This window comes from Peromyscus californicus, unplaced genomic scaffold (assembly GCF_007827085.1).
Source record: "Peromyscus californicus insignis strain IS unplaced genomic scaffold, ASM782708v3 Scaffold_22__1_contigs__length_63687245, whole genome shotgun sequence".
NCBI lineage: Eukaryota > Metazoa > Chordata > Mammalia > Rodentia > Cricetidae > Peromyscus > Peromyscus californicus.
The window spans coordinates 40,927,735-40,952,168 of NW_026294525.1; the positions used below are offsets into that span (position 1 = coordinate 40,927,735).

Below are 24,434 nucleotides of genomic sequence, written 5' to 3' on the forward strand. Positions count from 1 at the left end.
CCGGAAGTGCCTGCCAGACAGTAAATAAGCACAGAAAAGCAGGCGAGAAGCTGTCTCCATCTTGTCGGCAGACGCTGGGCCCCGGACGCGGAGGCGATGGGGAGCGTGCTGGGGCTGTGCTCCGTGGCGAGCTGGGTAAGGCGGCCTGGGGTTGGCGGCCGGTGCGGGCTGGTGCGGGCTGGTGCGGGCCGGCTTTTCCGTCCTTCCCCCGGTCTGTGCGGCTCCGCTTCGGGGCTGGAGCCGAGCGAGGAGGGCGAGGCCGGGCGGACAGGGGAGCCGCCCGAGCTGCCAGCTCCCTGTGGCAGTTCCCTGCGGTGTCAGCCTCGGCCGTCGCTGTTCCAGCTCCTTCCTCCGGTGGGCACGTCGTCTCTTCCTGTCCCTTGGTGCCCGGGCGACCTCGCACTGCGGCACTGTCATTCCCGGAGGCCTCTTTTGTTCTGACGCGCAGCCTCCGGGGAATCGGGCCCGTTATTTGGAACAGGTTTGATTGACAGCGGTGTCGAAGGTAGTCATCTCGTTTTTGAAATAAAATAATCTCTCTTAGTACCTTCTTCAGCTTTAGGGGCTTGAATCCTCATACTTCCAAATGTCTGCTTCTAGAAAAGCTCTTCGGTTTCGTGGTACTTAATTTTTTTTTTTTTTTGACGTAAGACATGGGCGTGCAATCTGAAAGTCGATGCTTTGTAAGGGTATGCTGCGTTTCGTTAGACAGTACAACCATCTTTAGTATAATGGCAGGATTTCGTAACCCAGAGGGCACAGACAACCCCATTCCCCAATAGACAAAACATTGGCGAGGCAGTTTATAATAACGAGCTTCATTGCTTTGGGCGAGGTTTTATGGATTCAAACCTGTGATTTCTAAGTTTAACCCTAAACAATTTTCTGACTTACCAAATGGTTCCATTGCATGTACATTAACGAACATACTGGCCAATTTACATGCTTCGTCTCTTAAAATATGCTTTGGTATAACGTGAATTATAAATGCTTAATTTTTATCAAGTACTGTGTGGAAGTTCTTGCTCCTGCAAGCTATTCTCTTGAATTTCTATTTGCAGTCGGATTTTAGAACTTGACCATAGAAATTAAGAGAGTCTAATGGGGTCTGTTGAACCACCTATACAGAAGGCAGAATTTAGTACAATAAAAATTAATAAATAAGCCCGGGTGATTGTGGTGCATGCCTTTAATCCCAGCACTCGGGGAGGCAGAGACAGGCGGATCTCTGTTGAGATTGAGGCTAGCTCCGGTCTATAAAGTGAGTTCCAGGACAGCCAGGGCTACACAGAGAAACCCTGTGTCGAAAAGCAAAAACAACAACAACAACAAAACAAAAAAACAAAAATTAGTAAATAAGGGTGTAGGAAGATGATTCAGCTAGTGCTTGTTGCTTTCTTCTAGATAATGGAGTTTGGTTCTCAGCACCCGCCTCTGGATGTTCACAACTGCCTGTAACTCCAGCTCCAGGGAATCTGATTTCCTCTTCTGCTCTGACCTTGTCTCCCCCCGGGAACATTCTACCACACAGACACATATGCATACATATAAGAATTATAAATAGAGCCGGGCGGTGGGTTCGAGGCTGGCCTGGATTACAGAGTGAGTTCCAAAGCTACACAGAGAAACCCTGTCTCAAAAAACCAAAAAAAAAAGAATTATAAATAGTTATTATGAAACTTTTCCTTTTTTGATATGTTGAGTTATTTGATGTGTAACTCTGAAATTAGTTGGTTGTGATGTGGGCATAAAGCAATTCTATTGAGATCATAGGGATGGAGGGATATGAATTCCCCATTTTATTATTTTCCAGTTCACTTATGAGCACCTATTTTTGATCTCAAGGTCAGTGTTTCCTTTTTTAAAGTTTTAAGCAATTTTTTGTATATGTGTATTTTAAGTCAATATGGCCTTGGAAAACACCATGGGATAAATTACGTTAGTATTTCTACAACTTAGATTGCCACTTTTGTCCACTAAAAGAATGCCTTTGATAAAACTGACACTGCCTTGCCATCATCTTTTATTAGCACACTGAAAAGGTAGTAACAATATGCAGGGTTAAATCTGACAGGAGCTAAGTGGTCACGTTGTTCACCCTGATTCTGCTTCCTGATGACTGAGCTGAGGATTCATGGTATATAATTTGAATCATCCCTTTTGTTCTGTATGCTTGTCTCTATTTTAATTATTGAATTTCAGTATATATCTGTAAGTAGAATTTGCCCTATGACACAGTATCTTTTTCACATTTCCAAGTTAATATGCTCATTTACTTGAAAGCTTTTGATAAAATAAAATTTTATTCAAATATTTCTATCATTGAAATCATTAAATTATGTAGCTATAGTTTTCCTGCCTGGCCCACAGTCAGGACAAATCTCTGTCACCTGCCAGTCCCACAGCTGCTCAGACGCAACCAAGTAAACACAGAGACTTATATTGGTTACAAACTGTATGGCCATGGCAGGCTTCTTGCTAACTGTTCTTACAGCTCAAATTAATCCATTTCCATTAATCTATACCTTGCCACATGGCTCGTGGCTTTCCGGCATCTTCACATACTGTTTGTCATCATGGCAGCTGGCAGTGTCTCTGACTCAGCCTTCCACTTCCCAGCTTTATTCTCCTCCTTGTCCCGCCTATACTTCTTGCCTGGCCACTGGCCAATTAGTGGTTTATTTATTGACCAATCAGAGCAACACATTTGCCATACAGAACATCCCACAGCACTTCCCCTTTTCTTTTTTTCTTTTTTCTTTTTTTTTTTCAAAAAGGAAGGTTTTAACCTTAACAAAGTAAAATTACATATAATTTGGGAATTTGGGCGTAGCTTCTCTTACTACTTCCTGCGGGAGGGGGGCGCTGTATCTTATGGGGACACAAAGAAAATTTTAGGATTATGGAATAGTCCATGAGGGTGTATTGTCTGAGCCAGTTGCCTTCAAACCATTCTGGATGTTGGATCATCTGGGCCATGGTGTCATCGGAGACCTTTCAGGGGGTCTTGGCTGGTCAAACCTGATGTATCTTAATCTGGAACAAATCCATAGCCTCTGGCTTTCTGTGGGAACAAAAGCAGAGTCTCCTTTCCAAAGCAACATATCCTTATATCCAAATTTTGAAGTCAAGGTACCTTTAAAATACACATTTTGGCATAACTCAACAGCTTTTACAATCAAATGTTTTTCTGCAGTTAAAAATCCCAAAGACAACACAATCCAGATTCTCTGTGTAATATTCATCTTCATGTGGCTTATTTTTTATATTAATTTTACTGTCTCTTTAAAGACTTTATTTTTTAAAACTATGTAGGGCGCCATTAACCCATCTTTTAAAGGCTTACTATTTGAACAATTTTTGCAGACTTAGTCAAATTTAGTAATTCTTCCCTTCTTGTTCATAAAAGAATTACAGAATATTGTTACTGAACTTAAAAAAGTATGAAAGAAAAATTACAGGTAAGGATCTCTGGACCTATTATCCAATCATAGATCTACAAATATTATCAGCTACTAATTAACATACCTTTCTCTAAGCTGAGGTCAACATTGGTGTTTTGAATAGGATTGTTTTTTTATAATTAGACCTTGTAAACAATCACAATCTATTCTTTTCCCAAATTAGTTAATGTAGTTAAATAATTAAGAAGAAGTAGGTAGGAATGACCAGATACTGATTTCCTGCCATTGTAGTTCAATGACCTTTTCTTCCTTTTTTTTTTTTTTCTTTTGGGGGGTGTGTAGAAATTATTCCTGGTTGCTATGGGACATAGAACAGTTTGGTGGGACTTGTCAGCTTTATAATGAAATGATCTAGTATTGCCATTTCCAGCAGAAAGCTCATCTAAGGCTGTTGGTGCACTGGAGAAAACTTGCAGCTTCCTGTCTGCAAAGGATACCTATATTTGGGGAGCCAAGTGTGGTGAAGTGTCCATTCTGCATATAAAGCATGATTTTATGTAGTTAGTACCTTGTCAGCTCTACTTGGTGCTCATCTGTCTACCAGGGGCCTTGTTTTGTTCTCCTCAGTTCTGTCTTTCCCTCTTGAGTTTTACATCTTTTATTCCTATCTCCCATGTTGGCCAAGATCCTCAATGTAAATGTAAACACCCATGCTTGCCTTGTTTTAGATGGCAGAAAAAAAAATGCGTTTGATTTAAATGTAGATGAGAATGATAGCTATTTTGTAAATTCCTTTTTTTAAGCCTAGGATATTCCAGCTCTATTCCAGTTCATAGGCTGAGGGTATTGAATTTCATCATGTAGCTTTTCTGCATGTATTGAGATGACCAGGTTGAGGTTTTTCCTTAGTTTTTTTTTTTTTTTTTTTTTTTTTTGGTTTTTCGAGACAGGGTTTCTCTGTGCAGCTTTGCGCCTTTCCTGGGACTCACTTGGTAGCCCAAGCTGGCCTCGAACTCACAGAGATCCGCCTGGCTCTGCCTCCCGAGTGCTGGGATTAAAGGCGTGCGCCACCACCGCCCGGCCACCTTAGTTTTTTAATACAGTGAATTAAATTGGTTGAGCCATATTTTTGCCCCACACTAAAACTTAACTTGGTAACAATATTCTATTCCTTTTATATTTCTACTTGATGTGCTAAAATTTAGTTATTAATTTTTATGTTTATGTCCAGGATGATATTAATCTATTGTTTTTCTTATAGCATCTTTAGATTAGTACTAGTAATTCATGTCTATGTCTTCAGTAAGAATATATATTCAATATCTCTGATAGTTTGCATCTTTTAGATTTGGTTTCCTTCCTATTTTTGTTCCTAAAAAAGTCCATCTTTTGCTTTAACTTTTGAAAACTATTATCACTGACTACAAAATTAAAGTGTTTTTTTTTCTCTCTCTCTTTCAGTACTGACTTTTGTCTGTAACTATTTCTTATCACCAATGTTATTATTGTCTTTTTTCCTCTATATAAATATGCCTTTATTTATATTATTTTTGCCTGGTTTTAAGATTTTTCTGGTTATTACTATTTTTAAACAATCTGTTATGGTGTTACTTAGTATAATTTTTTATCATGTTTATTTTGCTGAGGTTTTATTTAACTTGGATATGTGAATGTGTAGTTTTTATTGAATTGAGGGAAATTTGGTAATTATTTCTGCTGGAGTTCTCCCTTTTCTTCAGTCCTTCAGAGACTCTAATTTCACTCACATTAACGGCTCGAAGTTGTGTCATAATGCACCGATCCCCTTCTTGAAACATCTTTTTTTTTTTTTTTTTTTTTTTTTTTTTTTTTTTTTTTTTTTTTTTTTTTTTTTGGTTTTCGAGACAGGGTTTCTCTGTGTAGTTTTGCGCCTTTCCTGGGACTCACTTGGTAGCCCAGGCTGGCCTCGAACTCACAGAGATCCGCCTGGCTCTGCCTCCCGAGTGCTGGGATTAAAGGCGTGCGCCACCACCGCCCGGCCTGAAACATCTTTTTTATGTTGGGTCATTTCTGTTGCCGTGGCTTCAGTCAGATTCATTAGTCTTTTCTGTTTATTGGTATTGAGCTGACATACCTTTTTTAAATCTCCAAATATTTAATAGGGTTCTTTTAAATTATCTTCCATATCACTCCTTTCCGTGCTTGAGTTTCCCTCAACTATCTTGAGTGTGTGAAGTGTCCTTAACAATCGTATTAAAAGTCCTCTATAAATGTTCCCCTTCCCAGATTAGTTTTTGACTACTTGGTCCTCGTGGATTTTATGTGCCTGCTCTTCTGCATGTCTTCCAGTTTACTGTTAGATGTCAGGTATACATTTTACCTTGATGAAGGCTGGATTTACTTCTATGTTAAAAACTATTTTTGGGTTTTTTTCTTGGACATAGGTGAATTACTTAAGAGATTTTCTTTTTTTTTTAGTTTATCACAAATCTTTTATTCTTTATTGTTTTACATGTAGGTGGGAAGAAGATTTAAAGAAGCAGGACAAAGAAAAGGGGGAGGAAAACTGTGTAAATATAAATATCAGTGGACATAGGAGAAAACAGTTGGTTTTTTGTGTTTTGTTGTTGTTTGTTTCTTTGGTTTTTCTTTTTCTTTCTTTTTTTTTTTTTAAATGCTGAATGCCGTTTATTGAAGGAGGGAGGAGGTCTTGAATACAGGCTTACAGCACAATGGGAGGACCCTGGAGGGCAGAAGTTCGCTACAGATGTTTTACAATCTTGCATCTAAGCTGTTAACGCCCATTATGCAGGATACAGGTGAAACCCGGGAGGGAATTAGCATAGGGAGGATATCAAGGTCAAGGTCAGCAAGCAAGGCAACAGTTATCCACAGGGGCCAGGGCCCCTACAGGTCCCCCTTTTACTAATAAATGAGCTTCTGACTTAGGTTGCGTGGGACGTCAGCAGGTCACCTTACCCATCATGGAGACGCCTGCCCAGGCCACACAGGCACTCTGTCTTCGGTTGGTGAGCGCCCCCCAGGCATTACCCGTCTCTGAATACTCATTATCATACAGGCTCAATCGTGTGTGAGCTACAGAGTTAACTGCTGCCAAAGATCTCAAAGTGTTGCTGGGCTTGCAGTCTGTGTGTTCGACACAGAAAAGACCAACAGAAGTCCTAACCTACCCATAGCCATTCCCTTCCTTAACAAGCCTTACTGCAAATTGGAGTCCTTGTAAAATGGTATCCCAAAGGCAAATGGAACTTGAGTTTATAAATTTATAGTTTTAAAAGCCAATCGAAACGTATATAACTATTGAATTAAATTTATCATGCCCAATAGAACGAAAGATTAATTAACTGTGGTAGCTACTTTTGCTGCCAGGGTCTCCACTGTGCTAGCTGTAGTAAGCAATTATGAAATAGTAATCCCAGAAACAGTAGCAGTGGTGGCCGCCTCTGCTATAACAGCAACAACAGCAGCAGCAATGTCAAATTCTCTTCTGGAGTGTGTGGGCATCCACTGACATGGATACAACTCCAGGAACACGAACCACCAAGGTCCATTTTTATTGATCCCAGCATGACTTAATCAGGCAGCTCTGCAAAAGAACAACTAAGAACCATAAAGAAAAAACAGGCAGCTCACAAGGAGCATAACTAATGGTCTTATAATGGCTACATTTAGGCTGATAAATTTTTTTTTTTGGTTTTTCGAGACAGGGTTTCTCTGTGTAGCTTTGTGCTTTTCCTGGAGCTCACTTGGTAGCCCAGGCTGGCCTCGAACTCAGAGATCCACCTGGCTCTGCCTCCTGAGTGCTGGGATTAAAGGCATGCGCCTCCAACACACTGGCTAGGCTGATAAATTTTAAGGTATCTTCAAAGGGGGCTAAATGAATTTCAGGAGGCCAATAAATGTTGCACAGAGCCACTCCTGAAAAGTATGTATTATACCAGCTTGAAGAGGATTTTGAAAATGAAAAGGCTTAGCTGGCATGCAACTGTTAACAAATAGAGGTCAGTGACCTTCAGGGTTATCTTTAATCTCCAAGGTGTCTGGGTGACACGTTCTCAAACATACTTGAAAAAGCAGTTACCATACATTACCTTCTGGAGATTCCAACCGCATGGTTACAGTTCCTAGGCTTACGTTAATGCTTGCCAAAGTTGGCCATATTGGGCTCTCAATCCCCATTGGCATCAGAAGGGGAGAGTTTATCTCAAAGGCCCAATAGGTCTCTGCCATGTTGGGCTTCAGCAGTAGCCACAGGGTGCACTCAGCACTCAGGAATCCAAAGAGGAACCTCATTGTCCTGAGGAAAAACATAAACAGAACTGCAGGCCCACACCAATACCAGATCAGGTCTCCTCCAAGTGCCAGTAGAAAGATCCTTCCATCGCTCCAGAGGGTGATTTGCAATAGGAGCCCTCCAGTGCTTATCTGCAGCGGATACTCCAGCAGAATCCACCAATAAAAAATTTAAAATATATAAAAAAGGGAAAGAATAGAATGTGGAGAGGAATGAAGAGTCCCTAGTTCCCCCTTTTTACTTTAGCGAAATATGTTTGTTTGGGTTTTTTTTTTTTAATAGTTTAAAATTTTCTTTTTTATTTTTATTTTTTTAAATTAATTAATTTTTCTATTATCAGCTTGATATAGTATAAATTCTTACCTTAATAGTGAAATGTTTCATTGAGGTTTGCTCAGTAATTGAGTAAAACCAAAATTTATTTTAAGCCATAGTCATCCTAGGGTCCCCTATGCTATATATATATATATATATATATATATATATATATATATATATATATATATATATATATATATATCCTCCATGGTTCTGTGGGTTGTAGTCTGATTGTTCTTTACTTTATATCTAGAATCCACTTATGAGTGAGTACATACCATGTTTGTCCTTCTGGGTTTGGGTTACCTTACTCAGGATGATTTTTTTCTAGTTCCATCCATTTGCCTGCAAATTTCATGCTGTCATTGTTTTTCTCTGCTGAGTAGTACTCCATTGTGTATATGTACCACATTTTCTTAATCCATTCTTCAGTTGACGGGCATCTAGGTTGTTACTTAAGAGATTTTTATGTCTTTGATGCTTGCTTTTTTTTTTTTTTTTAAATAAATGAGTACAGCCTATTTAGTGCTAAGAAATTCCAGTAGTAGTTAGTGTTTCTCTACCCAACACCCATAGCCTCCTTGAGTAATTTGTTCGGGTGAATGTGACTGTGCCCAGCAGATAGAGCTAGCTTGCTTGCCCCATTGCTTCCACTGTGGAATCCTGCCCTAGGAGTGCTAGCTGCTTTCACTTCCCTGAATTCCTAGCTCTGTCTCAGCAGGTGGACTGTTGTGCTGAACCATTCTCCCAGTTAGAAAGATGGGCAGATTCTATGGTTTACATCATCTCCTTTCCAAAATTACTACCTTGTATTTCTTCTTTCCAGTTTTATTAGTTCATAATGTGTTTGAAATACTTAATTTTTTTTTCCCATTGCTAAAGCAAAGGTAAGTCTGTTCACTGTTACTTCATCTCAGCCTGCATTTAGATAATTATCTCAAGTACTATTCCCCATTCATAATTTCATTCTCAGCTGCATCTTTTTGTTCCTGGATAGCATGATGGTTAGTTCTTTTGTTTCTTCCCGTTCTTTCCTTCAGTATCCCTGTGATCTGCTATTTTCTCATTTCATTGCTGAGCTAGTGTGTGCACTCTCTCTCTCTCTCTCTCTCTCTCTCTCTCTCTCTCTCTCTCTCTCTCTCTTGTTTCTATAGCTCAAATAAAGTATACTGGCAGTATATTTCCTTCTCATTCAGTTATTTTTATTTAAAATGTCTTATTTTTTATCTTGTAGTCATAGAATTCTTTATTTTTAATTTTTTAAGTGAATGTTTGCATAATCACTGTGCCATCTATTTCTGTTCCTGAAGCATAATGTAAAACATCTTTGTGTACATCTTAACAGTTATATGGGCTATAGCAATGTGTTTACTACAACACAATTTGCCTGGAATGTCTGATTCCTTTCCCCAGGAATACCCTGGTTCATCCAACCTAAAGTCTGACTGATGGAGTTCAGTCCAGGTTATGGCCAGACCTTGTGAGAATACTTAAACTTTGTCTTTTTGAGATATTTCTTGTTAATGCCTATACACGTTAATCTCTTGGTCAAGAGCCTATTCATTTCCTAGTTTAGCATAGAGTTCATTAGAGAAAGTTAGCTAGTTAGCTAGTTGTTAACCAGTTGTTCACTTAGCCTGTTTTTTTAAAGCCTGTTCTTATAGTTTTATAGCTATAAACAGAAAGGTTGAAAAGGAAAAAATAAGAACACCGATTTACTTTGGTGTTGTGGTGGATGATATTTCCCTACCCTGCTTTGTTGCCTCCCTCTTCTTGGGTTGAGAATTCCCAGAATTTTAGGGCTGTACTCTTATCTGGGAGGCAGGGGCTGGAGGTGAGCTTAGTAGCTGTGCTGTTTATGAATTTCCATTTCTTAGCTAAATCTTGGTTGCTCTTGGTTATCTCCCTTGTTTTACTTGGTGTGCAGGACAAGGGCTGTTTATTGTTAGTCCTTGCTCCATCTTTACCTCTAGGTTTTAGAACATTAGATAATGTATGTGAATCAGATATTTTAGTCTTTTTTTTTTAATGAATGTCACTGTTTATCCCCTTTTTCAACAAATAGAATGTACATTTTTGTTGAACCATGTGAACTGTGCTGACCTTTACTGTTTTTCCCAGATACCATGTCTGTGTGGCAGCGCCCCATGCTTGCTGTGCCGCTGCTGCCCCAGTGGAAACAACTCGACCGTGACTAGATTGATCTATGCACTTTTCTTGCTTGTTGGAGTGTGTGTAGCATGTGTAATGTTAATACCAGGGATGGAAGAACAGCTGAATAAGGTCAGTCTTTCATTTTACTCCGAATGAACTGAAATTGTAGCATATACATTAATAACTTTGGGTACTGAAAAGAAAGTAATATAAAAATACAGTAATATGTAATCCTAGTTTTAGTAGGTCACATTCTTTTAGGGAAGACAATATGAAGTAGCTTGTTCAGTTCTGTGATGGCAGCACAGAAAACGTTCTTTGGCTGTTTCTGTGGTTGTTTACTTCCCACCAGAACTAGATGGTAGATTCCATTACTGCAGACACCACATGCTGTGGTCTCAGGACATAAAGAAATCAGGCTGGAAGTGGTCTGGATGCCTCCTTCCTGCCACGTAGCCTTCATCATACCAGAAAGTGCTGTGCAGGCTGTTGGGAAGAATTATCACCAGCAGTCTTACTCAGTTGTTGATTCTGCATACAACAGTAGCAGCCAGCCAGGCAAGATGTCCACTGGTACAGTAGTGGCAAGCCTGTTAGAGATGGCCAGTTACTTTGTGATTAATTTGAGGCCCACTGCACTGGAAGGAATTACATCTGGTATTGTAAATTCTTCTACTGGAAGCCTTGTTGAAAGCCTGTGACTAGAGAGTGTTGGGCCTAGTGGGGATTCTGCAGCTACTGTTTTACTAAATAAACTACCCATCAGATTTCCTTCTAAGTAACTGTTCTTCAAACCTATAGATCAGTGGTATTGTCAGCTTTGGTCAGAGAAGCATACCTTCAGAGGCCCATAAACTGGTTTGAGTGTTGAAAATAACTTGAAGGTTGTATGCTCAGCCATAATTAGATTATCTGTGTCACTGCTTCCAAGGCTCGGTGAACATTGCTTAAGTGGGGACAGAAAGAATATAAGAGCCAGAGGAAAATGAAGAGTGGTGTCAAATCCCAACTTTCAGGCATAACACAAATTCTACTTGCAAACTCACAGCATCTGGATGTGCACAGAATGTGCACAAGATTGAAGCCTCTAACATCCAGTGATGGAGAAGGGAGGGAGATGCTCACAAGATTCTGCCTCTTCTTGGAATTTACTTGCAGTTAGTAGTTACTGGAGGAAAAGATAATTTCTTCAGTGGTGTATCCAGTGTAAAGATGCTCATGGTGCTATAAAGAAGCCTACAGTGCTTCCAGAAGCAACTCTAATGAAATCATTGGGTCAAAGAACAAAACAAAAGATCTAAAGTAGAAAAGGGCAGATAGGAAGATGACAGGGATCAGCAGGAGGGGAGTGAAACAAGAATGGGATGGGGTGAATATGATCAGGTATATAATATGTGTGTATGAAAATGTCATGTTGAAAGACATTCTGTGTAACTTATATGTCAATAAGAAAGTAAAGAAACTGTACTTTGGTAATGTCGTTATAATTGGAAAGTGGACTGTGTGTGTGTGTGTTTTCTTTTTGTTCCTGAAAAGGGGACATTTTAAAAATAAGTAAAATGTAAGTGCAGTGCCTGAAAATGAGGAAGCAATAATGACTAGGAAAGGTTTTGAGTCATTTTGTCTGAAGATTATAAAGACAGAAGTCAAGCACTTAAATAAATATAGAGGCTCTATGATAGGATCCGTGAGGGAACAGGCCTCAAATAGATGTGATTGATGTTGGAGTGACTGAGTCGGCCGCCTGGCATTCCAATATTGGTAGTGCTAGAATTTCATCAGTCAGGTTCTAGTTCTTGGAGACCAGGGGCAAAGTACTGCTCTTAACCCAGAAACAGAGGCTGGAGAGGCGGTCCAGTGCTTGCTGCTCTTCCAGAAGACCAGAATTTGCTTCCTAACATCCATTGTTGGGTGGCTCTTGGCTGCCTGAATTCCAGCTCCCAGAGGTCTGATGGTCCTCTTCTGGTCTCTGTGGGTACCAGTAGTCATGTGCACATATGCACACGCAGACACAATCAAAAAAGAAATCTTAAAAAAAAAAAAATGAAAATACAGTCATTTTCATTTTTTTTTTCTTCAGTGAGTTGGCTAATGGGAACAGAAGGGAATATATAGTCTGTAACATGTTGACTTGAAGCTGTCATATACTTGTGTGTATGTAGTTTAGGCTGCTAAAATACTACAAAAAGGTGGTTTAACAGAAATTTCTTTCTTACGTGTTTGGATGTGGGAGATTTGAAATGAGGGTGCCAAGGTTTGGTTCCAGTGAGGATCTTTTGTTTGCAGTTGACTGTTGTGCATTTTCATGTCGTAAGGAGAGAAGTAGCAGGCTATGTCATGCCTTTTCATATAAAGGCACAAATCTTTTAATGAAGGATGAACTTGATGACCTCATTATTGTCCCCTTCCTAATCTTGTTCTATTAAGGATCAGAGTTACAAGATAGGAATATCAGGGCCAGTTAGATGGCTTGGTGGCTGTGGCAAAATGTACTTGCTACCAAGCTCAATGAACTGAGTTCCATCTAATCTCCAAAAGTGTACTATGGCATATGCATATACCTAATTAATTTTAAATAGATGAATTTTGGGCAGATGATATAGAGGCCCAACACTGTTCACCTATGAGGAATTAGAAAACATTAGTTCAGATCAGAGTGAGTATATGTTTTGAGAACTGGAAATAGAAATCCTGGCAGCAATGCTGTAGAAAGCCATTCAGGGTTAGCGCTGCTAGAACTGCATCAACAGCTCTTCAGGGAGTTGACAAAGAGGAAACACAGCCCTGGAGGAAGCGGAGAGAAAAACCACAAGTATACAGGATTTAGACAGACTTGTTGGAAAGACTGTCAGTGCACCAAGGGTTAAAGAAGGTCAGGACTTCAACAGCTGTTGGATATGACGGTAAAAAACTAGTAGCTAAAATTCAATATCCTTGGAGTACTGGGACTAGGGTGGGAGAAATAGTTTATTCTTATAATACATGTAGTTTTCAATAATACTGACACTTAACTCACAGAAGCTCCTTTTTTGCATCCTGATTTCACTGCAACTTTGTGTCTGTGAGTGTGTGTTGGTAGCGATCAAGGCCAAGGCCTCCTCTGTATTGCATGGGAAGGGCTCTATTACTGCACCTCTCCACCCTACCCAGTTACCTTTCTGAAATGGTCACTGCTGTTTCTCAGGATTATGAATTAAAATATGAAGTATTGTCAGCTCAAGTTAAGTCAATCTACCTATGATCAGAAATAGCACTGAAAGGTCTTATACTCAAAATGGATTTAAATAGCATTGGCCCTAAAAAGCCATTTTAAAAAAATGCTCTACAGTCTTAGAAATGACTGTTTTATGTAATTCTTTAAGCTTTTGTTCATTTCTTCCCACTTATCTTACATATGTAATTCAGTACTTCACAATAGAATGCAAGTCTCATAAAACTTAGAATTATGGTATGCTATAAACGTGCATTTTTGTTTTTATGTAACATTCAGATACATATTTAAAGATTTAAAATCTTCAGCTCAAAAAAATAATCATCCAGCCTAGATATGGCCATTGTTAGTTTATTATCTATTATTTGCTCATTTGGAAGTTTTAACTTTTTTTTTTTTTATTGGTAAGTCAAAGTCTCACTATGTAGCCCCAGCTGGCCTGCTTCTGCCTCCTGCTGTGCTGGGATTAAATGCTTGTGCCACCATGCCTGGCCCTACCCCCATTAAAATGCAGCAGGGTTATTTTGATTATATTTATTTGTATGGCTTGTAAAGCAGATTACAGTTTACATGAAACTTTTAGTTCATGAAAAATATTGATCATAAGCCCATTTTGTTTTCCTAGATTCCTGGGTTCTGTGAGAATGAGAAAGGCGTTGTTCCTTGTAGTATTCTGGTTGGCTACAAAGCTGTGTATCGCTTGTGCTTTGGCTTGGCCATGTTCTACCTTCTCCTCTCTTTACTAATGATCAAAGTGAAAAGCAGCAGTGATCCTAGAGCCGCGATCCACAACGGGTAAGCCTTGAATTACTCGAGAGAAAAGTCTAGAGAGCCTTTTTCTTCCTGGCAATTTTGAATTTACCCAAAGAAATTTCAAAGCAGAGTCATCTTGACCATAAAAAGTTTTAAAAACTCTGGTTGATTTTCCTAGAGAAAGCCTTGCTTTGGATATTAAATAATGGGTAGTGAGTCATTTATTGGCATCACCTCTGATTATGTATCTTATTTTCAAAGGAGGATGTGTATATGTGATTAAAGGAAGAGGTGTTGATGCCCCTTCTTTTAGCTTCTGGTGAACCTGTCCTATTACATAGAACTCTAATTTTCCTAGATCTACAAGGCAGCCAAATCGAAAGAAACTTTATTCCTCAACAAGCATTGATTTTTCTAGGTGATTGTTTTCACAACTTAGTGAAAAAAAGTGCTAATTTAGTCAGTCTCCTTTAATATTGAATATCTCATCTGGTAGTTTATTTGAATGTTTGAATTGTATCTATTTCTTCCTACAAACTCACTTTTCTTAGTATGTTTTATTGCTTATTTGTCAACATGCTATGCCAAAGATGGAATAAAAATGTAATATCACATTAATAAAATTTTACCATTTTAGTTATTAGCTGTTTTGAATATAGGCACTTGTCATAATTTATTAAATTTATTAAAGCAATTCATTTGTGAAATAAAATGGTACTTTATATATTCAGTCCTTTGGAATGAAGCCTATATTCTTAAATGAATTGGTGATACGTCTTTCTTAAGATCAGCCTTACAATAGCCTGTGGAATGGTTTTTTGTTGTTGTTTTCAGTATATGCTTAAAACTTTTAGGTGAAGTTTAACTGTTCTTTAAATGGTTCCGAGAAGATTTACTGTTTGAGTTATTGTTGGGGGCTTATTATTAAAGATACATTTCTTTCTGTCTTAGATTCTGGTTCTTCAAATTTGCTACAGCAGTTGCAATTATTGTTGGAGCTTTCTTCATTCCGGAAGGCACTTTTACAACCGGTGAGGATTTAAAAAAAAATTCTTTGATAATATTTTTGTTTGTTTGTTGTACAGGATGTCGTAGTAACTGCTACCTGGAGTTGTCATTCTCTTACTGTTTGGTTTTTCTTTTATGCCAGTTGCAAAATCAATTTCCATACAAGTTTGTTTTCCCTTTTTGTATCAAGATTATTAAGAAAAATAATAAAAACTAAAGCAGTCATTCCTTCACTTAAAATACATTATTTTTTCCTTTCAGTGTGGTTTTATGTAGGCATGGCAGGTGCCTTTTGTTTCATCCTCATACAACTAGTCTTGCTTATTGATTTTGCCCATTCTTGGAATGAATCATGGGTTGAAAAAATGGAAGAAGGGAACTCAAGGTGTTGGTATGCAGGTAAGCTTTTATTTCATAGAGGATCCTCAGTGTGGTGAACATTGATGAGGACAGAAGAGTGTGCAGGGAAATCCCTTAGGATTTTTGTGTTCTAATTTCCTATGAAGAGTGACTGTATCAGCAACTTATTGAACATTAGTAAGTAATTTACTAATTTACTTCCTAAGTAGCACTGTATCTGGGGACTAGTAAGGAAACCTAAAGATCTGTGAATAGCTGGAATGATGTACAGAGTCTATTGCTTAAAGCATATATTTTTGCAGACAAATTTCCCAGTACATTAAAAGTAAAATGTTAAAGGGAAGACTACTAGAAATAACATAGAATTGTGTTAATTCAGCAGAAGCAGTAAACAAAGAAAACAAAAACTTGGGACCACCTTATAAAAGTATAAAGGCTGCCTAACACCTAAGGGGATTTCTGTAGTAGTATGATTCTAAGAAGCTTGAGTTAATTGGTTAGTTACATAAAATCTAAGATTTGTTTAAAAACAAGTACCAGGCTGAATTTCTAATATTTTTATAAAATCTAATAATTCCATTGTATTTCTTTCACAGCCTTGTTATCGGCTACAGCTCTGAATTATTTGCTGTCTTTAGTTGCCATCATCTTATTCTTTGTCTACTACACTCACCCAGCCAGTTGTTCAGAAAATAAGGCATTCATTAGTGTCAACATGCTCCTCTGCATTGGTGCTTCTGTAATGTCTATACTGCCCAAGATCCAAGTATGTACTTCCTAGCACTCATTTTTATGAAGCCTTTAATTTTCTAAATTTTCATACATCAGAATGTCAGACATTTATTTGTATTACTTAATATTTTATTTGTAGGAATCACAACCAAGATCTGGCTTGTTACAGTCTTCAGTAATTACAGTCTACACAATGTATTTGACATGGTCTGCTATGACCAACGAACCAGGTATGTTTTATTTATAATGAGTTTTGCAGTATTGACTTTTTTATTCAGAACTGATCATTTTAAGGGAAGAAGTTACCTAATTAGGCTGGTAGAGGAATAAAGCATGTAAATAGTATTACTTCATCTTTAAGGTATTACTGTTTTCCTTTTCATTTAGTTTCTTCTTTCACTAACAAAATGATATGGTTCTAAGAAATCCTATGAAAACATATATACTTATTTTTTATAGTGTGTAAGATAGTTGTATATAGGAAGAAATAAAGTATTTTCAATTTTTATGTTTTGTTTGAGACAGAGTTTCACTTTGCAGTCCAGGCCAACCATGACCTCTTGGCATTCCTCATGCCTCAGCCTCAAATTCTGAATATGAACCATTCCTAGCTTTAAGTGTTTTCTCAGTTGTAAATTTAATTATAACTTTTCCACATTTTTTATAACTATCTTGTAGTAGATAACTGGCTTTGTAATGAATCTTTGTACTCATCACACTGAATTCCATGGGAAATAAAATTATGTATGTCCTGAAAGGACAAAGAAATTACTGATTTTAGAAAAGAATTTTTTCACCTGTAAAATCATATTTGTATAAAATACTTTCTCTGACTCTAATCATACTGTTTACAAACTCATTAAATACTTTTCCAGTTGTTACAGAGACAGAGATCTTAGTGTATAGAGACTCCTCTTCCCTCACTCCAAAATAAGTAGTTTTAAAATATCACTAATGATTTGCTCGAGAAGTTAGCCTTAGGTAGTTTTCATTAATAAAGTGGAGATTGAAGATTTGGATTTGTTGGAATCAAAAGTGAATATATATATTGGGCACTTAAGTATATGCTTATCCTTTTAAAATGGCAAAGAAATTGGTAGGAAAGGCATTGTATTTCTTTTCTTTTTTTTTCTTTTTTACAAGATAGATTTTATCTCCTTGAGTTTTTTGAGGGTAATAGACACAGTAGACTCAAGTAATAGATAAGCTCAATGCTTTAAGGCTGTAGCTGTTTAGTTGGAAGCAACAATGCTAAGGGCACAGTTTTACTGAAGGGTTGTATTTCTTCACAGCGTCCTTCCTCTCTAGCTTATAAGAGTAAATGCAGTGAAGTTCATTGAAACAAAAATCTCTTTGTCCACCGTCTGTGGGAAGAATAAGAGTTGTACGTTATGAGTGATGCCAAGAGTAATTTCTGATTTAGCCTTTGTTCTGTTGAAAAAATAACAAGCACAACAGCAGACCTATGGTATCAAGATTAACTCCTACAACCCACCGAGGTGTCCAGTGTATCACCTTAAGGTCACTGTAGGATTCTTTTTATTTTTTTCTTTTATTATAAATAGATTTCTTTCCTCATACAATATATCCTGATTATAGCTTCCCTCCCTCTACTCTTCCCAGTTCCTCCCCACCTCCCCTCCTTTCTGGATTCACTCTTTCTGTCTCTCATTAGAAAAGAACAGGGTTCTAAAAGATAACAACCAAACATGACAAAATATCTAAGATGAAGCAAAAGCTATCATATCAAAGTTGGACACAGCAACCCAACAGGAGAAGAGTCCCAAGAAAGGACACAAGAGTCAGAGACCCAGTCCTTATCAGGGTCAGAAGTCCCATAAAAATACTAAGCTAGTAGTTATAATACATATGTAGAGGACCTGGTACAGAACCCCTGAAGGCCCTGTGCTTGCTCCTTCAGTCTGAGCTAATATGTGCCTTGATTGATTCAGAGGGCCTTGTTCTCCTAGTGTCCTCCATCTTCTCTGGCTCCTACAATCTTTCCACCTCTGCTTTTGCAGGACTCCCTGAGCTTTGAGGGGAGGGATTTGATAGCGACCTTCCATTTAGACTCTCCACATGTCTGGAGAGGGATTGAATTTTCTTTTTAAGACCAGTAGTGTTTGGTTTTACCCTGAAGTCTCTGGAGTATCTAATCTGTGGGTTTTGGTCAACCAAGCAGTGTCGGATATGAGTTCCTTCTCATGGAGTGGGCCTTAAGTCAAATCAGACTGTTTGGCTACTCTCACAAGTTTTATGCTATCATTGCCTTAGCATATTTTGCGAGCAGAACACATTGTAGGTCAAAGGTTTTATGGCTGGGTAGCCTGCAGAGTACATTCCTACACCAAAGAGACTAGAACATAGGGGTCTGTATTCAATAAGTTGTGTGCGTGTTGTCCTCAGCAATGGGGTCCTGGTATCAGTTTGCAGAGAGCAACCCTTTTGTCTTACCAACAGCCTGGGTTGTTTGGGAATTTCCATGGGACCCACTTGGCCAACAACTCAATTGAATGTAACCCAGTTCCACCACTGGAAGCCTCACGTGGCTACAAGAGATGAGAATTTTAATGACTGCTTTTATTTCCTTAGGGATTTAAGGTTTATTTAAATTGTTTATCTGATCTTGCATTTAATTTTGGTAAGTGGTACCTATGGGGAAAATTAGTTTCTTTTAGATTATCCAATTTGGTAGAATACAGGTTTTTAGTATGTCCTTATAATTAATCTAGATTTCATCAGTATCTCTTGTTATGTCCCCCTTTTCATTTCTGATTTTGTTAATTTGGATATTCTCTCTTGTCTTTTAGCTAGAGAGTTTGTCTATCTTGATGATTTTCTCAAAGAACCAACTCTGTCTCATTGATTCTTTTATTGTTCTCTTTGCTTCCTCCTGTTTTTTCCTTTCAGACCTCAGTTTGATCATTTCTTGCTGTGTACTCTTGGGTGTGCCTACTTACTTTGCCTCTAGAGCTTTCAGGTGTGCTGTTAAGTTGCTATGCTAGTATGAGATCTCCCCAGTTTTTCATATAGGCACCCAGTGCTATGAACTTTCCTCTTGGCACCGCTTTCATTGTGTCCCCATAAGCTTGGGTATGCTGTGTTTTATTTTCATTATTAGAGTCTTTAACTTATTTCTGTCTTGACCCAGTTTTCACTCAGTAGAGAGTTGTTCAGTTTCCTTGAGTTTGTAAGCTTTCCTTTGTTTCTGTTGTGGACAGCCATCTTTAATCCATGGTGATCTGAGAGGCTAAAGGGAGTTACTGTAATATTCATACATCTGTTGAGACTTGCTTTGTGTCCAACTGTGGTCAGTTTTGGAAAAAGTTTCATGAGGTGCAGAGAAGGTATATATATGCCTTGGTATTCTGTAAAAATCTGTAGCCGGGTGGTGGTGGTGCAGGCGTTTAATCTCAGAACTCGGGAGGCAGAGGCAGGCAGATCTCTGTGAGTTCAAGGCCAGTCTAGTCTACAGAGCAAGATCCAAGCACCAAAACTACACAGAGAAACCCTGTCTCAAAAAATAAATGAATGAATGAATGAATGAATAAATTAAATAAAAAGAAAAAACAACAAAAATAAACATATAAACATGTTAGGTTCATTTGGTTTGTAATGTTTGTTAGCTCCAGTTTTCTCTGTTTAGTTTTTGTCTGGATAATCTATCCATTAGTGAGAGTGGGGTATTGAAGTCTCCCACTATTAGTGTGTGAGGGTCAATATGTGATTTAAGCTGTAGTAGTGCTTCTTTTACAAACTTGGGTGTTTTGGGCATAGCTGTTCAGAATTAAAATGTCTTGATGAATTTTTCCTTGATAGTAAGTATGTAGTGTCCTTCCCTATTAGTTTTGGTTTGTAGTCTATTTTGTTAGATATTAAATGGCTACACCAGTTTGCATCGTTTTTCTAAATGTATTAACTTTAGGTAGGTTGTCTAAATTGTATCCAGTTGTTGATCAAGATATCTTGGCTCTCATAGGGTTGGAAATAAAGTAATTTAAGTTTTCTAAAATAAAATTAGGCAGGAAAAACCCCTTAATATCCTGATTTTTTTATACTGCTCTAACATTTATTTTGACTTCAATGTACTTTATAGAAACAAACTGCAACCCAAGTCTTCTAAGCATCATTGGCTTCAATAGCACAAGACCTCTCCCAAAGGATGGGCAGTCTGTGCAGTGGTGGCATCCCCAAGGGATCATAGGACTGGTTCTCTTCCTACTGTGTGTGTTTTACTCAAGGTAAGAAAGGCTATACAATCTTTTACAGAGAGTGTATTTATATAGATTAAGGAATTACTTATTTTTAAAAGTCGTTTTTCTTTTTCATGCAGCATCCGTACCTCCAACAATAGTCAGGTTAATAAGCTGACTCTAACAAGTGATGAGTCAACACTAATAGAAGATGGGAATGCCAGAAGTGATGGATCTCTAGAAGATGGTGATGATGTCCACCGAGCTGTAGATAATGAAAGGGATGGCGTCACTTACAGTTACTCCTTCTTTCACTTCATGCTTTTCCTGGCTTCACTTTATATCATGATGACCCTTACCAACTGGTACAGGTACTCACATCTCACATTAACTTTGGGTAATTTTGGTGGTTTTTTCATGACTCTGTTGTAAAATATGTGACAGTAAGTACTTGAGTGCATGTGTACCTGGTGTGTGAAGGCCAGAGATGGAACACCAGATAGACTAGCTAGCTAGCCAGAAAACTCTGGTGATTACCCTATTTCCATCCTTCCCCTAGTGGAATGACAAGTGAGTGCCACCATACCTGGCTTTTTAAAAATGTGGGTTCTGGGATCAGACTCCAGTTCTTATGTTTGCAAGGCAAGCCATTTCTCAAGCTTCAAAGTACTTTTTAATCCTCTGATGTAGTTCAATATTTAGTTAAAATGAATTCTGAGAGTGAGAAATACAGATTTTACTTCCTTAACAAATACACAAATGTGGTTGCCCAAATCTTGAAGTTTAAATGAAAAACTTTATATAACCATCATGTTAATAGTTGATTTAATATACTGTTTAGTTATTTTTAATACTGTAAATTTATTCCTAACACAATATAGTAATAGTATACAGTCTTAAAAACAGTGGTTCTTTTAAAACTCTATCATTAAGCTGGGCTGGTGAGATAGATGACTGGTTAAGAGCACTGGCTGCTTTTCCAGAGGACTCAGATTCAATTTTCAGAACCCATCTGGTACTTATTTGTAACTCCAGTTCCAGGGGATCTGATACCCTTGTATAGACATGGGCACCGCATGCTGAGACATACATAGAGGCAAAACAATCATACACATAAAACATCAGATATAAGTTTCAGGTATAAGATATCTGAACATTTTTGAATGTGAATACATTATGTGATTCTATTTTTAGTATTATTCTCTTAACTGTGTTTTTTATCCTTCAAAATTCAGACTTTCCTGAAAAAAGTAACCATTTGTAGTTTTTTTTTTTTTTTTGAGACAGGGTTTCTCTGTGTAGCTTTGCGCCTTTCCTGGAACTCACTTGGTAGCCTAGGCTGGCCTCGAACTCACAGAGATCCGCCTGGCTCTGCCTCCCGAGTGCTGGGATTAAAGGCGCGCGCCACCACCACCACCGCCCGGCTTGTAGTTTGTTTTTAAACTGACTTTGTCTAAAATGATTACCAAAAGATTCTACACAAGATTGACATTGACCTATATAGTTGGACAAGTGTGTTTTCAGTAATTTTTAATGCATATCTGTAAAGTGTATAAAATACTTATACCAGCAAAAGATGGAGAAAAATATTATTCTTCCCTGATGTTTTTGAGGCTAGTATTTATATTTTTATGATAAAAAAGTATATTTTAATCGAAATATTAAACTATATCTTATTAAACCAAGATGTAGGTAGCTCTCCGTAATTCATAAATTTTACTATCAGATGATACCAAATGTTAAAAAATTAGTTTTAAAAATGTAAAATTTATATTTCTGCTTGTATACAAAAATCAGCTAACTTCAGGACATATTTCCTATCTGTCAAATCTGAGAGAGGAAGTAGTGTTAGCTGAGAAGGGAGGCCCATAAACCTTCCAGTCTTGTACATAATAGTCACATATTATTTACTCAGGTCTCATCTGCTCCTATTTAATAACATGTATAATTACATACTGTGCTTTAGAACTATGCGAAAGATTGCCTCAGTTCTGTGCTGTGCTCAAAGGAAGTCTTCCTGATGCGTCAGTATGGAAGGCATGGCAGCAGGATGAGCTACTGCACATTGGTATCCCAAAACCATACAAAGGAAGCTTGAGTGAAGGGGCCTAGTAGTTTGATGGCTTAGTAACACAGTCCATTCACCAAAGTAGTCACTTCTACATTTCCTCGAATTTTAGGTATGAGCCTTCTCGCGAGATGAAGAGTCAGTGGACAGCAGTCTGGGTGAAAATCTCTTCCAGCTGGATTGGCATCGTGCTGTATGTTTGGACACTGGTGGCACCACTTGTTCTTACAAATCGTGATTTTGACTGAATCGGACCTCTGGCATGAAAGCCCTACTTTGGTAATTGTTTATTTGACATTAACAGTATTCCCAATTTTTGTAAAGTTTTATGTGTTGTTGTATAACGTACTGTTTTTCTCTTGCATGAATTAGATTTACTCTGCCATTTTATCCATGTTCTTGCTAAGTGTATTGATGATATGGATTGCAAAGACAGAATTTTGAATAAGGTGGCAAATTAGCAAAGATGAACACTGATAGGCATATCATCTGCTCTGTACATATGAAATTAAAAGTAAAAAAATTCTTGACAGTTGGTCTCAAATTGTGTTAGACCTTATGCTATTTTAGAAACATTACTGTATGGCTGCCTTTTGAAATACTTGGTGTGTTGCCTTACAGGACTCAAAGCAAATAGTTGTTCTAAAATTATGTAAATAAGTCACAAGCTAGTTGTCTGCAAAATGCAAGTCACTTTAGGTTTGTCAGGATTTTCTCTTACTAGGTACAGAATGGTCATGTTCATTGGAAAACAGTATAGGATGTGGAGGAAGGCTAAGGAACAGACAAGAGCCTTCACACAAAGTCTCTGGTAGTGGGTTTTAAAGTGAATAAATACTCTTAGATCATGAGATCTAAGATCTTAGCTTTCTCTGTAAGACAGGGTGGCCTTCACCAACAAAATGAACTTTGTTCTTTACAAACATACAGTTATGGATTTCAGAGATGTTAGCATTTACACAAAGTTTTGAAATGAAAATCATGTGTTAGAAAAATTTTGAAACTAAACATTTGCAAATCAAAACTGGGATTCCTCAGACAGGATGTGAAGTATTAGGCTCTGGGTTAGGGACTTGGGATCCCGTCCAGCTCTTACTTTAAAAATGAAGCAGAAGCACAGACTCAGCTAGCTCAAACAGCTAGTTAGTGGCAAAGTTGAGAAGTTATAAGTTTACCAAAACTAGCCAACATTGACATAAAAATTTTTATATCCAAAATACAGTAATTCATTTCATAAATCATTAATGTTAATTTGTGATATGTATTGCCACTGTTCTGCATGCTTTTTATACAAACATGAAGGCCAGGCGTATAAGGAACTTGTAGAATAGACTACTTACATTATATTACACTATACATTTAAACATGCTTAAAATGTATTTACTGCCATGTAACTGATAAAATAGTCAATTTGAAAATCAGTATGCCATTTAATTTAGATAAAAATGTTTGTGTAAATTAGTTACCTAGTAAAGCTTAGTTTACATTTGCTTCTTAAAAATATTTATTCTGCACATGGAATATAACAATTCCTCTTAATTTCTCAAACTTACTGTGTTAATATTGTGTTTCACAATTTTGAATGCCTGTGTTCTGTCTCTTAAATAAATGAATTCAGAGAAACTGTGTGGTGGTGTTTCCTTAGCATTAAAACCTCAGGTGGGTTTAACTAAAGATTTCTTTTTCCTTGTGTGAAAAGAACGGGGCTCTAGAGAGCAAATACCCACCTTCTACTCTGACAAATTATTTTGAAAGTGATTTTACCCCTTTTGTGTCTGTTGAGTCCTGAAGTTGGTTCTCAAAAGTAAAGTGGTATTCTTACCCCTAAAGAACCTTCGGTAGATTAGCCAGTTCAGTCTAGAGAATGGATTTTAGTTCTGAAAACTGAAAATGCACACCTCTTGTGTCCTCCACCAGCCATGGTTTTAAAAGTTGTGGC

At 37.8% G+C, this 24,434-nt stretch overlaps 1 protein-coding gene across 1 annotated transcript; it reads left to right on the forward strand.

Annotated features, from left to right (window-relative positions):
• Positions 1-23,689, forward strand: Serinc1 (serine incorporator 1). The gene is made up of 10 exons (XM_052751312.1): positions 1-135; positions 10,138-10,299; positions 14,007-14,176; positions 15,086-15,165; positions 15,404-15,541; positions 16,099-16,268; positions 16,374-16,464; positions 20,331-20,475; positions 20,568-20,798; positions 22,608-23,689. Exons 1-10 carry the CDS (start codon positions 97-99, stop codon positions 22,741-22,743), a joined length of 1,362 nt encoding a protein of 453 aa, XP_052607272.1. The 5' UTR covers positions 1-96; the 3' UTR covers positions 22,744-23,689.
• The last annotated feature ends 745 nt before the right edge of the window (positions 23,690-24,434 follow it).

Coding starts and splice junctions, on each gene's coding strand:
- Serinc1 (XM_052751312.1), top strand. CDS start 97: ATGGGGAGCGTGCTGGGGCTGTGCTCCGTGGCGAGCTGG. Junction 10,300..14,006: donor TGGAAGAACAGCTGAATAAG/GTCAGTCTTTCA, acceptor TTGTTTTCCTAG/ATTCCTGGGTTCTGTGAGAA. Junction 16,465..20,330: donor TGCTATGACCAACGAACCAG/GTATGTTTTATT, acceptor TGTACTTTATAG/AAACAAACTGCAACCCAAGT.